Genomic DNA, 14,602 nt, shown 5'->3' on the forward strand with positions numbered 1-14,602 from the left:
AATTCTGAGGGGCAGAATCAAGGGGGTAAAAGCCAATAGGATTTAGGGGTATTTTCTTCTCAATAATCCACTCTCTGTATTCCAGGAGATCAGGTAATATTAGCTAAATAAAATCAGCACTGGTTCCTAATTAATTTGGATGAAAAAACATGAAAGCTTAGTGTGAATACTAAGAACTATACCATCCAACAGAAACATCGTTTTTTTTACCCCTGATCAATATAAATCTTAAGAGGAAATATAAAAGTTGCATGCTCATTAAAATCTGGCATGTCACCTTTAAAATGTGTTTAAATGTTTAATATAATTTTCTGCTTGCGCAAAAATGCATTAATAATAAAACGTTTTTTTAAAGTCCGTACAAGTGCAATTGTGATAATATAAAATTAAAGATGGACTGCTGTTGGCCACTGAGGTAAAAGCACACTGGATATATAATTTTAAATCAGACGTTTTCTTTGGATCATGGTGGGTCTATAGTGTTGAAGGAGCATTTGGTATACATACACGTGTGACAGGTTCTGCCCGGGAACAGTCCCATATTTAGAGTACTGAGGCGGCTGCCTTTGGCTCCCTGTCCAACACTCCATCACAGAAGAATTGGAACCATGGATTGCATTCTAGGACACAATAGCTACTCATATTTATATTGTTTAACAAATACATATGTCATTCATATTGTCCTGATGTTTAAAGAGACAAGCTGTGCATTGTGCTTTTAAAATGCATCAAAGAATTTGAATTTAAAAAAGTCTGTTTCTTGTGAATAAAACAGGTTTGAATTTCCCATTTAAGAAAAATAAAGTTCAACAAACTTCACAATGCGTCAAATCAAACAGCATAGAACATACAGCCTCCATCTTTCTGGGGTAAGTACACATCATCCCACAGCTATCCGGTATGTTAAGATTTCCTGCATAAACTCCTATATCCACGGTACAAAGCAGACATCTATTACTGATAAAATGTTGGCTAGAATTCTTCCAGCCAAGGTCCCTGACACTCACACATACCTGTGGGCTGTATGCAGGTCTGGATGTGTGTCCGTGCTCGCCGGGCGATGGTGCTATCCAAACGCACTGGACAGCAGTTTGTTTTAGAAAGAGGTGGCTTGTCAAACCCCCCTCCTTGCACGCCCTATCATCTCCCCCACAACCCCCCAGCCCCCGCCCTCCCACTCCCCACCCAGGCCTACATCACTGTTAGAAGCCTCCCTTCTCAATTCTGAATTAACTATCAAAACAGGGCATGGGAATTCTTTCATTAAGTTCAGACAGTGTCCAGTTTTGGCTGCCACCCGGTAACTCCCTGTCTTGACTGATGGGGCAGAGTAAACGCCCCTCTCCACTGGGCTGCACAGGCATCATGCACAATATGTGTAAACACACATTCACTCCATAAATGTGACACAGCAGTTAAAAAAACATCCAATGCATAATCAGCACTTTTTTCAGGCCTTTGTTTGGAGCCACAATGTCCATCCGCAATGACTTTATTCTGCTTTAGAGATGTCATTGCTTGGTCAGAGATGGGGCAGGAGACCATGAAAAGTGAGGGTTCAGAGCATGGTTGTCAGGTTTGGAGCCATTTTCACCAAACTTGCAGAACCGTTAGTAAGTTTGCACTGATTTTTAGCATTGAAAAGCCAGTAGGCATTTTTGTTCCCCCTACCTGCATCAATTGAACAAAAACATTTTGAGTAAATGCAGTATTTAAGATTGACCCTTTCCTCAAGTCACATGTTGTGTTTCCTTAATAACCGGTTAAGTTTAAGGTGCTAACACCTTGGTCTTTTTTGGAACATTTCCCAAACCAAGTGCGGCTGAAAGCACTCAAGATTTTGGCGACATGATGTCACAGTTTTGTAGTCTTTTGAAGAAGGATGACATAATTTTTGAGCTGCTGCAACAGAACCAATATTGTATTCATGTTTTTGGTCTATCCAGCTCATGTTCATTTGGTTGTAAACCCAAGTGAAGTAAAGTCACCTCTCAAAACATTATATACTCATTTCTAAGGCCACACTAATTGTAACGCACAAGTGCCGGTCGTACAGGCCTGGGGGGAACAGGAATGGGATGTGGAATTGGGACACAGATAGGAATCTGTTGTTTTGCTGGGTGAGCTCAAGCACAGAGGTAGGGGAGCGCTGGTCTTCCTTTCTTTGGAACTCTCCAGCGGAACAAACAGGCTTTTCTCTCTCTACAGAAAGTCTGTGCATCAGCAAAGACCAGGCCAGACAGATAAAGGGACAGGAGGCAGGGGAGAAATGATTGGCACAAACAAAACTCAGGCGTTCAAGTGATTGGAAACGGCAGTAATATGGTTTAATCACTTCCTTTTTTGTTAATTCATTCATGTTACATTTAAAATGATAAAACACTTAATATATATATATTTGTATATATACATTTTTTAATAAAAACCATGTAAATTAAATTCATGTGACATCCTGCACAAAATATATTTTTTTAAATACCAAAGTTCTGATCATAAAGGTTTTCACTTTTATCAGTGAAATACAAAGCATTCAGGGAAACTGCTCAATTATGTCAGGCCTGATAATGATTAAAGTCTTCCTGATAAAGGCTTTAGAAAGCTTCACACCGTCACAGCCTACACAATACTCATCAGGTCTCATTAAAAACCATTTACTTCTTCCTTCCTCCTGTGCTCCAGTCATTACGTGCTCACACACTTTATCCCAATGCGTCACACTAGTGTCAGTGAGCTCAAATGTCTCTCTTTTTGCGCAGTTCCTTTCTCAGAGTAGCATGGTAGAGGCGTATATTTTTGGCAGGATCACTACACAAAAGCTGAGTGTCGAATTGCCGGGGCAGGATTTTGTCGTAGAAAACTGGTGTCCCATGCTCCCTGCGCATCATGGATGACAGGTACACCACTGCCCCCTCCTGGCACAGATATGTAAGGGTGTCCATCAGGAGAGGGTATGTGTCTGACAAGTAGACAATGTCAGCACCCAGGACCAAATCCCAGTCTGAGGCGAACTGTTCCTGATCCAGGCCCCAGGAGAGGGGGAGGACCGTGGGTGTGGCGAAGGGCCACCCTGACCGGGGCATGTTTGCAGAGACATTTTTCTGCAGCTGAGGAACTGCATGGGGCAGGTCAGTCAAGGTCACTTCAGCTCCTGAATGTGGAAAAATGAAGACACAGCCCAAGTAAATGAGTGGCTTCCAGCAGCAATGAAACAATAATACAAAAAGGTTTCTGCTTACAAAAGAACAGGCACATTCAATCATTTTTTCCATCAGTCATGCCATTGTTGTTAAACTGAAGGATGGAGATGCTTCTCAACCATGGTCCTGGGGACATTACATTACATTATTGGCATTTGGCAGACGCTCTTATCCAGAGCGACGTACAAACTAAGCAGGAGACAATCCTCCCCTGGAGCAATGCGGGGTTAAGGGCCTTGCTCAAGGGCCCAACGGCTGTGCGGATCTTATTGTGGCTACACCGGGATTCGAACCACCGATTTTGCGACCTTGCGTGTCCCAGTCATTTACCTTAACCACTACACTACAGGCCGCCCCTGTGTATGCTGATTTTTGTCATAGCCAATCTCTTTATCAATTAAGGCTGCTGAAAATATCTTCTACCATAATTGTGTGGTTATTTTAACACGATGGATGTTTGGCTTGTTGGCATTTGTTGGCAGTAAATTACATTCATTTTACATAAATGGTTTCAGGTTTGTACAGTCTGAGCAAATAGGACCCAGCTGATTTTGCCTGTTAGTGTGTAATTGAATAGAATAAAAATGGAACCTCTTTCAATTGGATTAATTTGCCACATAGTACAAATAGCACAGTAAATGGAACCATACGTTGTTCTCTAATCGATTGAAATTCTTGTATCGTGAATATAGGACATTCGTTTCGTTCGTAGCTATTTCTTTTCCATAATACGGTAATTCGTCCATCAATAGACGTAAAAAGTCTAATTGAGAACAATTAGCATCTAATTACAATATAGAGCTTGACTGGAACAAAAACCAGCGCAGACAGTGTGGAGAAACACGGCTCAATGCGACTCGCAGACGTTGTCACTTTCATCTCATGCAACATTGGCGGCCTCTGCTGGTCAGAAACGGAACTAAAAGCTCCAACTTACCTAATCGTGCGGCCAAAATGCCAGCAATGCCAGTGCCAGCCCCCAACTCAACTACTCGCTTTCCTTTAAGGTCGAGGTGGTCGAAGTAACGACACAGGCAAAGTGCCTATCAGATACACATACACAGAAATAATATTTTAGCTGTCTTTAGTGCATGGCTCTATTTATGAAATTATGTTGCTATTTCTGTTTAATAAAAATGGAATGTGCATAATTAAGTGATGCTTGAATCTGACTGTTGACATTACAAACATCCAATGAATCTGGCACACTCACAGCGTCCCATACTTGCGCAGCCACGCCGAGATTAGCGCTGAAAACCTGCCTGATCTTTAACTCTTCGCCGCTGAATCTGTAAATGACCTCTTCAGAAAACGTATCCGCAAACAACTCGTCACCCATATTAAATGGATATCCCTCTTGTTCACAACCGGAACTCATTGTAGAAAGACTGGTAGACTTAAAGGTTCCACAGACGTCCAAATATGTTAAATGCAGATTAGAACTGGCCAAAACCAAACTATATCTAATTTAGCTACATTTAACGCTTTAGCCAGCGCTGCTAGACACGCTCTCTTCGCAATACTGGTTACATCTAAGTCACGTGGCGTCGCAGAATTACAGTAGCCAACTAAAAATAGTCTATGAAACAAAAATAATATTCCATGTTTTGCAGGCGTACGTTCTTTTTACATTTCTTCTTGCAATAAGAGCGTTGTTCTTTATAGCTAGCTACCTCCACGCTAGCAGCACATTGCTAACTACCACGTTCTCTCTGCGCTAACTACGAATATCTTGGGAGCTACATGTTGATGACGTCATCTGAACGAATGTATTTTTCTGCTTTAATTTGATCAGTGAATAAATAATAATTTCGAGAAACCATAATGTCTTAAATAAAGTAGATTATTACGGAATAGGTGAATTCGAGAATGATCTTTAAAAACACTGATAGATCGAGACAAAATGTAATTCCGAATATAATATAATGGCTTTCGTGACGTCCGATTTTGGTGACATCACTTTCACTTTCTAAGGGATATGGCCTTAATACAATAATGTGTAAAAAGCTATGCATTCATATCATTTCTGATGAAGTTATTGCATAACGACGAAATACCCTTTGGTTTACCAGCAGATGGCGTGATGAAGAAGTTTCATATGTACAAACCAGCTGATTCCAAAAAGACATTTGTTTTAACTTGTGTGTGCTGTATGTGCAGCAGCTGACTTAAATCTCATAGTTAGGCAATATCATACTTCTGTATTTATTGGTTAGAAGATCCACACTTGAAATTGCAATCAAACACAACCCTGTCTCTGTTGTTAGCTTACCCGTGTTACATTGGTATTGGTAATGGATAACTTTATTCTTAAGAACGGACTGCCACATGAGCATTCGTTTAAATAGTTCATCTGCACCTCCTACACTGTGTGACAGCTGTGTTTTGTCATGTGGCCTGGGAGTGGGAACGCTAAACATGCCAGAACGACCCTTGAATTGTTGGCCAGCATGCCATTTGGCCGTCTTCGCAAAGCCAGCCATGGATCGAATCTTCCCCCTCCTCTGTAGCATCCCACAGCGTTCTGTTTACAAAATAACAGGCTGATCTCCGAGTCAGGACACACAGACAACGCGCTGTCACATGCCAAAGTCCAGCGCACGCCTCAGTCCTCATTCTCAAGGCATATGAATTTTTTTTTTACTTGTCCAACATTAGCTAGACAATAGCTAGCTTGAATTCAAATTAACACTTCCCCCATCCAGATCTAACATTGTTCTAATTCCCATCTCCACAAGTCAGTATGATTATGGTATAGAAATGATACAAGATATCAAATGGACATTTATGACATATTCTTAACCCTCCTATTGTGTTTGGGGTCAATTTGACCCCATTCAGTGTTTGACAGCTTGATTTTTTAAAATTGTATATATTCAATTATTTATAATGTTCTATTAAATAGTAAACATGCAAGAAACATAATGCTTTGTTTTCAGAAGTCATGTACCAACTTTGCATGTGTTGTATGGGCTTATTTTGACCCTCTGTAACTGTATAAAATGTCAGAAAAGATATAACCATTTTTATTTTTATCTCAGCTTTCTTTGTGGATGATTCTGGTGGCACTTTCCCATACAGGTGCCAAACTTTTACTTATTGTTCCTTAGGCTCTAAAATGAGATGCTTCCCACAGATTGTTCATATATATATATATATATATATATATATATATATATATATATATATATATATATATATATATATATATATATATATATGGATAAACGGCTAGTCATTCGGTAGACAATAGAACGGCTAGTCATTCGGTAGACAATAGAAAGGTGTTTATTTAAACTTGGTCATAAACTCTTAACATAATAGTAAGGTTATGTCCCTGGGTTTAAGTTATAGTGCGTATAATCATGTGTCCCCAAGGAAGCTACCCAGAAAGCACACAGTGAAGAGTGAGCACTAAATCAATGGGGTGCTCAGCAATGGGGAACTAATCAGAATGTTCATTGCAACCCAAATCGATTAAAAGACTCTCTGTATGTAAACCAGCTCTCAGGACATACTGGCTACAGTACTTTCTCTATACATGCACAGACCAGTCTTGCTGGCACACCTTCACCCCACTGTAGTAGACTGACGGGGATCTGGGCAGCAGCTGTAATGGGGAGGGGACGAGGGGGAGACCCAATCTGTCAGCTGGTGACTTAGGCCAGGCCACTGGTCTCATATGCCACTGGTCTCATGTGCCACCTCTCCTCCCAGAACACCTGTCCTCAGAAGCAGTGTTCCCAGAATGCTCTGCCACTCTCTAATGTTCAGTTCATAGGTTTGATTTAGAAAACAAACAGCAGTCTGAAGGTTACATCACCCTCCCTAAAAAACAACCACGGGGAGTCTGAATTTTCATATTTTATTAAAATCATCAGAAGCACACAGACACACATACCATGCCTAGGGGCCAATTACATAGAGGCGATATACGTGTTTGATAAGATTGTTTTCTTTAAATAAATAAAAATTGTAAAAATGAGATTAAATAAATTGTCTTTTGTGTTAACGCAGGTTCCCTTTGTCATTACATTCTGTCTCAATATGCAATAATCGAGGAAACCAGGAATGGGGCAAATACTTTCTCACAGCACTGCATGTGCAGATGCACATGCTCACACACACTTTGTAAATATTTTGTAACAATAGCATATCAGCTTGAGAACTTTATGAATTTGCTGGTTTAAAAGATTAAATCATTTGACTTGTCCCAGCCAGCTTTACGGTTTTCACCGTGTACAATAGTTTCAGCAATTCTGAAGATTAGAATCCATAAATGGTATTGGCAAAAACACTGTACTGTACTGGAAATACCTTACTAGACTCTCTTAAATGCATACATACATAAATATAAACATGAAAGTTTAACTCAAAAGTGTTCTTAAAAGGCTGTTGGCGATTTTGTCAGTCAGGGTTTTTTGAGTGGTTCATTGTTTCCTCGTGATCACGGTCTCCATCCCCTCGTGACACTGGGAGCCCTGGAGCACAGCCCCTGATGATGGCTTCAGAAGGCCCGCGTGCTGCACATGGCCCACAATGCACTGCAGAAAGAAAGTGTTTCCGGTTGCAGAGGGTGAGGTGAAGCCCGCCCACCTGAATAAGCAGCTTCCTGCCCTGCTATGCGGGTGCAGTGTGCTCGATTCCCAGCCCTGTGCTCAGTGTAGCCTTTGTCTCCGCACCTGGGAGACAGGCACTGTCTTTTGATGGCCACGGTCAAACCGCGGTCAGCGTTTGATAAACTGCAGGTTGATTTCGGTCTGTGGAACTAGCAGTGTTCGGGTCATGGGGTGGACCTTGGCGGCATCTGGTTCGGGCCTCACTTCGAAATGGATCAGAATCTGACAATGACAGAGCACAAGGAAATTGATTTGAACCCAAGAACTCAAGACTGTTTGAGTAAATGTGAGGTTTCAGGAGTTTTACTTGGTACACATACCCGTGCCAAATGTGAGATTTTGTGTTTTACTTGGTACACATACCCGTGCCAAATGTGAGGTTTTATGTGTTTTACTGGGTACACATACCCGTGCCAGTGCCAAGTAGAGCTCCAGCTCTGCAATTCGACGGCCGATGCAACTGCGCTTGCCCACCCCAAAGGGCACTGAGGCGAAGGGGTGGTGGGCCTGATCCCTCCTCAGCCAGCGCTGGGGCAGAAACTCATCCGGGTTTGAGAATGTCTTCTCATCCCGCGATGTTGCATAATGGCATAAAGTAATAAGAGTCTAAAGAAAGGGAAGGGGGGAAGGAGAGAGAGCATTTGAAATTATCTCTCTGAGACAATTGGTTTTGTGTTCTGCTCATTTTAGTAGCATTTACAACCAAACCAATTTTATCATATAATGTGGCATTTTCACAACAAGTGTGTGTGAGTCAATAATGGTGTGAGCTCATCATTCAATGAGAAAGAATAAAAAGGAGAACTCACACTTTTTGGAATGAGGTAACCTCCCACTTGGATGTCTCTGTCAGTAATGACTCGGGCATTACCTGGGATAACTGGATAAAGTCTGGAACAGACAGCACAGCCCTCTGTGAATACATACTGAAAGCTAATGAAGCTAAATTACAGAGAGCACCACAGTGTCACATATTCAAAGGGACAGAGATGATTTGATCAGTCACTCCATCCGGTACACTAACGACCTAATCTATTTTGCAATGCCTCAAATGTTTTAATTCTGCTCTGTTATGCGTGAGGACTGTAATTTCAGTTATGTTCATAAACAGGAACTAAAATGGTTTTCAATGACAATGACTCTGAATTGTGCATTTAGGTAAGCAGTCATTTCTGACATAAGTAATTTAAAAAAAATATATATATTTTTCAATATTTTAAGGTTCAAATGTCCACTTCTCTTTTTTTAGCTTATTCATTTGGATAACACAAGTTTAACAATTATTCAACAATTTCACGTATCATTTGAGACTGTTGCAAAATTAACTTTAACAGCACAAAGACTGCACAGTTCAGCTGGTGGACCAGACAACCATTGGAAGCATGCATTGTGGAGGCCAGCGTGTGCTTATCTGCACTCTCAAACGGTCAAACAGGGATGCAGCTGGGTTTGCACTCATAAAGGGGGGATTAAAAACCAGGAGAGCAGGACGACGGCCTCACCTGAGCACCTCCTTCACCACGGCTTTCAGCAGGGGCATCTGAGCCACGTCTGCTGCCCCGGGGACCTCCCGGCCCTTCAGAACCCCCAGAACCTCTTCCCGCAGGGCTGCCTGCACACCCTGGTGTCTGGAGAGCTCGTACAGGGACCAGGACATGGTGCCGGAGATCTGACATCAGAGGGAAAGGGAACAGTGAATTTACAGAGGGCTTTCCCAGCAGGGTTTCCACAACAAGAGCTAGTTACGATGTTCTATTATAGTCAATGCTGCTAGATATCACCCAGCTGCTACTGTGCAACTTGTTCTCCCTTCGCCCTTTGATTTCCATGGTTGGTTTGATTTCAGTTGTATAATTTCAGATTTTGTCCAACGGAAATTACCTACTGCTGGGAATCAGAAACCAATGTGAACTATGCTGACAGCTCTGTTTCTAAGGGGACATAACCAGTACTGACAGCAGCCCCAGTCATTTAGAGTCACAGGGAAAGTTAGTAGTTTGGATATTAACCATCTTCAAATTAATCAGTAACTTCAGAACCTGCAACATTCCAATAACTGATGCAACTGATGAGAGCAAATTGAGTTCAGGAGAAAAATGACCCTCACCGTATCTACCCCAGCTAGCAGAAGCTCTGTCACATTACTGTACACTGTCTTCAATGGCAGGCCTTGCTGTGACAGGAAGTAGGTGAGATACCGCCCCTCCACTTCCTCTCCCCGTGTCAGCCTTTCTGCCTCCTCCTGCAGACGCTGGTCAACGTGGCCCTTTGCTGGAGAGAGAGAATCTAACGTCATCCCTTGGAGTAACCAAGCCACTGATGTTTTTTCAATGATTATGAAGAAAGATTAGTTGACTTAAGGTTAGTCTTTAGTGGGGTTTGAAGTAAAGTATGATATTGAGTGATATGCTGGACTCCTGCCAACAGTCAGCACTGGCATGGGCCCGGATTTGGCTCCAAACAGTGGGGTGCATCATTGCACCAGGGACTAGTGCTTTTGCTCACCGAATTGGAACATGTAGTCCCAGCACTGGCAGAAGGTGTCCCAGGGCTTGGTGAAGATGCGGTGGAGCCAGCCGGGCATGGCCATAGTGAGCAGGGTCATGACGAACATGGTGTTTATGGACTGGATGAAGCGCTCCGTCTCTGGGGGGACCTGCGCGTCCAGGCAGCCAATCCGGGACTCGAACAGCACCGAGGAAATCCCTGCACAACGTTGACTGGTTAGTGTCCCTCAGAAGTGCATCAGGTTATTGACTGAAGGATGTCCAATGACAGTGGGGTTTGGGAGAATCAGCAGATATGGGAACATTACATATCATAATGGTGCCTTGAGGAGACCAATAGTTCTGAGCGAGGTTGTAGTCCAATGAATTATATAATTTTCTTTTTTATCATGGCACACATAGCTATCTGTTTCTATTTGTGCCCAATACATTCTACACTCCTGTATATAGTGCAGGAACCAAAACACAGGTAACACAGGTAGCAACCGGCCCGACGCGGGCCAGGACCGCGGGCGCGGCGACTCACCCTCCAGGCCGAAGCGGTACAGCTCGGTGGCGATGTCGCGGACCACGCCGCCCGGGCCCTGCTGGCTGCGCAGCTGCAGCTTGGCCAGGAGGTCGGTCACCACGCCGTTCAGCGTGCCGTCGTACGCCTCCACCGCCCGGGGCCGGAGCATGTGCTTTGCCAGGAGACTGCGCACCGCCTGCCACTCCTCCCCCTCACTGCACGCACAGACACACAGAGCGATTACACGTCCAGCTTTCCCTTCATCTCAATGCTTTTGTTCATCTAAGCATATTCAATGATATGCCATTATGACTTATTTCAATTATCCATCCATCCATCCATTATCTGAACCCGCTTATCCTGATCAGGGTCGCAGGGGGGCTGGAGCCTATCCCAGCATACATTGGGCGAAAGGCAGGAATACACCCTGGACAGGTCGCCAGTCCATCGCAGGGCACACACACCATTCACTCACACACTCATACCTACGGGCAATTTAGACTCTCCAATCAGCCTAACATGCATGTCTTTGGACTGTGGGAGGAAACCGGAGTACCTGGAGGAAACCCACGCAGACACGGGGAGAACATGCAAACTCCGCACAGAGAGGCCCCGGCCGACGGGGATTCGAACCCAGAACCTCCTTGCTGTGAGGCGGCAGTGCTACCCACTGCACCATCCGTGCCGCCTATTTCAATTATCTCAATGCAAAATGTGAAATCAATCCTATTGAATTGAATTGAATTGAGAGAGACAGATAGACAGTGTCTAACATTACCCTTCTGAATGACTGTAAAGACAACGTAAGCCATTTTTGTCCACAAATGCCAGCAAGGCCCTGGAGCCAAGATGTCACAGATTTGAGCCTGGTCTATCCATTAGTCAGCTGACTAGGACTCTGAAAGGATGCCATTGGCTTTGTCTTGCTAGGGAAACAGGGGGTCAATGAAGACCAGGGATCCTATGGTAATGGTTGCATTGGTTCCTACCAACAAAACATTGTGGCAGAGACCCCTGGGGTGTTCTTGTCTAGGCATGATGTGCTAGATATCTCCATTTTGTTGGTAAATGGTGAGCCTAGTCTGTTTTTGTCATTATGCATTCATACCTATTCTAAAACAGAATGTGTCCACAGACCACAGTTTGTCAGAGAGAGATATGGCTCTTATCTGTCCAGCACTAGGTCTCCTGTCTAGGAGTCCTGCTTGGTGATAAATAATTGGCCAAAGCAGCACCCAGCGAGGACGCAATTCAGAGACGAGGGTGGGATTCAGAGGGGAGGACGGGATTCAGAGAAAAGGGTAGGATTCAGAGGGGAGAGTGGGAATCAGAGGGGAGGGTGGGAATCAGAGGGGAGGGTGGGAATCAGAGGGGAGTTCATTGACTAGGGGGTTCCTTACCCATTATGCTACACTGCCACCAAAACTGTCCTTGAGGGATACTGTGTTTGGCAAAGGTGACCTGAGTAATTTCCTTCTTAACAGAACTTTCCTCTGAAATTATTCTGATGACTCACTGACTGAATCACTGTCCTACCACAAAGCTTTGTCACCGGTTGAAAATGTCTTTTAGTTACCACAGTCAGCACCTGTCTGGTTTCCAGGGAAACACCCCAGGTTAAGTTATGATGACACACCTAGGGGCATTACACTATCTGCTATCCAATTAATTTGTGATCAGAATGTTTTTGAACTGAGGAAAAATGTGCCCATATTTGGAACCAGAACGCGTGTGAATCCTGTATTACATTGTGTTCACACACAGAATGATGATTCCCTAAAATGAGGTGTAGGTGTGTGGGAGGAAGCATGAATGATGAGGTTACAGATCGCGCTGGCATCTACAGCAGGAAATGTGAATGTCGGTGTAAAGTGAGCGTGTGCAGAACATGTAAATGTGCAAAGTGGAGACACACTGAATTTGTGATTTTGTTGTGTAAAGCACGTACATTACAGGATGTGTGAATGTTTGTGTGACACACACAGGGGTGATGTTTTTGGGGACGGGCACTCACGATGTGAGCAGGCCGTAGCCGTGGCCCCGTAGCCGGCGGTAGTCCTTCCAGGAGCAGAGGTCCGAGCGCATGGGGTGCTGGCCCTCCTGCCGCAACACCTGCTCGATCAGCGCTGGGTCGGCCACGTGCACCGTCAGGATGGGCCCGAAACTGGCCTTCCACACCGGGCCGTACCGCTTCCGCCCCTCCAGCTGAGGAATAACCATCCTGACAATCAGCCGCAGCGATCCACACTTACAAACACAGAGTCAAACGCATACAGGAAGCAATATGAATCCAATATTTTATTCATATTGATTCACAAGAATTGCATCAGTAACTCTGTGTGTGTGTGTGTGTGTGTGTGTGTGTATCTCATAATTTTTATATGACTGATGTTGGGAGTCAGCTTAACCTTGCTACTTTCACAGTTGATTACTTTTACAATTGATTAGACTAAACAGGAGACAATCTGCCATGGAGAATTGCAGCATTAAGGGCCTTGCTCAAGGGCCCAACAGCTGAGTGGATCTTATTGTGACTAGACCGGGGCCAACCTTCTGGGTCCCAGTCATGTACATTAACCACTAGGCTACAGGCTGCTACATGAAGCATGTTCACTGACTTCCTGACTCAAACCCTGACCTCCAACACCAACCAATCCATGATGGGGGGGGCTCAATGTTCTATTGGGATAGTACATGTCTGAGTTTTGAACATATTTATTAAGTATTTAAGAAGTAATTTTAACCACTATTATTATGTCCATTGCTGGATAGCGTAACATTTTCAGCTTCAATCATAAGATAATAAATGCAACATATAAGAGGGAGACCCTTATCATATCCTTCCAGGCAATTATCTACATGTGGTTAAATGATTTGTGGAAAAACGAACTACGAAAGACTACGAAAAACAGAAATAAATAACCACGATATAACTGCTATAACAGCAAAAAATAAATAAATAAATAAAATCTTTAAAAGCTTGAATTGTCAACATTCCAAAAAGCTAACCAACTGCATTAATGAAGACATTATAATGTCGTTGCAGACACTTGCTTTTGTAAACTATGTACAGGCCAGTATAATGCATTATATTGAAATGTAATTAGCGGGTCACAGAAACAGAAATCGCTTTAAAATCTGTTTGACTACCTGAAGTTCATGGAGGCGAGATAACCCCCGTTTAGCGAAAAGGTCCCAAGCGAAACTGCAGACAGAGGGTCCAGGCATCTCCTCCAGAGTTTTCACGTGATACGTCTCGCAGCGCCTCGGGAAAGCGGCGCTTTCAAGCCACTTCTCCACCCACTTCATCAAAGGCGAGGCACTTCGCCCTGAAATTCTAAGCGCTTGCTGTAGCATATTTCTGGAAAACCTCTTACACAAATAGCAAGACTCATGTTGTATTAGTGATCCCCGTACAGTATTTATAATGCTCCAAGCAAGTCGTCTTATGACACTACTGACACTATGCGCTAATTGAACATATTCACCCAATAGCAAGGCGCCTTCCAATGTATTCCACCAAACAGCGAGGATGGGGTGAAATGGGCGTGGATTAAGAAGAAGGTGTGTCCAATCAAAAGACTGAAGGGCGGCCAACCCACAGAGCTGCACACGTGGAGTGTGAAAAGATCAACTTTCCAGATCGTTTTGAAAATACAAGCCACAGGCAGCGCATTTCAACAGAATCTAACCGGGTTTACGGCAAAAGTGGTAAGCAAAATGCATTAGAGTTTCAGCTGCCAAACTATTCCCCGCCATCCTATAGACGCG

General features: G+C 43.6%; 2 protein-coding genes across 2 annotated transcripts; both read right to left on the reverse strand.

The window, feature by feature from the left end:
* Positions 1-2,302: 2,302 nt before the first annotated feature.
* On the reverse strand, positions 2,303-4,918 carry LOC133110352 (EEF1A lysine methyltransferase 3-like). Its single transcript, XM_061220382.1, has 3 exons — positions 4,411-4,918; positions 4,135-4,240; positions 2,303-3,148 (listed from the first exon to the last, which is right to left on the reverse strand). The coding sequence occupies exons 1-3, from the start codon at positions 4,573-4,575 to the stop codon at positions 2,733-2,735; spliced, it is 687 nt and encodes a 228-aa protein (XP_061076366.1). The 5' UTR covers positions 4,576-4,918; the 3' UTR covers positions 2,303-2,732.
* Positions 4,919-7,048: 2,130 nt separating this feature from the next.
* LOC133109991 (25-hydroxyvitamin D-1 alpha hydroxylase, mitochondrial) lies at positions 7,049-14,292 on the reverse strand. The gene is made up of 9 exons (XM_061219795.1): positions 13,982-14,292; positions 12,846-13,036; positions 10,850-11,046; positions 10,322-10,522; positions 9,924-10,087; positions 9,319-9,485; positions 8,626-8,707; positions 8,225-8,422; positions 7,049-8,038 (listed from the first exon to the last, which is right to left on the reverse strand). The coding sequence occupies exons 1-9, from the start codon at positions 14,186-14,188 to the stop codon at positions 7,925-7,927; spliced, it is 1,521 nt and encodes a 506-aa protein (XP_061075779.1). The 5' UTR covers positions 14,189-14,292; the 3' UTR covers positions 7,049-7,924.
* Between the last annotated feature and the right edge of the window lie 310 nt (positions 14,293-14,602).

Source organism: Conger conger, chromosome 14 (genome assembly GCF_963514075.1).
Source record: "Conger conger chromosome 14, fConCon1.1, whole genome shotgun sequence".
Taxonomy (NCBI): Eukaryota; Metazoa; Chordata; class Actinopteri; order Anguilliformes; family Congridae; genus Conger; species Conger conger.

What these genes read in the sequence shown, in the direction of transcription:
- LOC133109991 (XM_061219795.1), bottom strand. Translation starts at nt 14,188, where the DNA reads ATGCTACAGCAAGCGCTTAGAATTTCAGGGCGAAGTGCCTCGCCTTTG. An exon ending in GGCTACGGCCTGCTCACATC is followed by an intron (nt 11,047 to 12,845) that starts GTGAGTGCCCGT and finishes CTGTGCGTGCAG; the next exon opens with TGAGGGGGAGGAGTGGCAGG. An exon ending in GTTACCTCATTCCAAAAAGT is followed by an intron (nt 8,423 to 8,625) that starts GTGAGTTCTCCT and finishes CCCTTTCTTTAG; the next exon opens with ACTCTTATTACTTTATGCCA.
- LOC133110352 (XM_061220382.1), bottom strand. Translation starts at nt 4,575, where the DNA reads ATGAGTTCCGGTTGTGAACAAGAGGGATATCCATTTAATATGGGTGAC. An exon ending in CTGCGCAAGTATGGGACGCT is followed by an intron (nt 4,241 to 4,410) that starts GTGAGTGTGCCA and finishes TGTATCTGATAG; the next exon opens with GCACTTTGCCTGTGTCGTTA. An exon ending in CATTTTGGCCGCACGATTAG is followed by an intron (nt 3,149 to 4,134) that starts GTAAGTTGGAGC and finishes TTCCACATTCAG; the next exon opens with GAGCTGAAGTGACCTTGACT.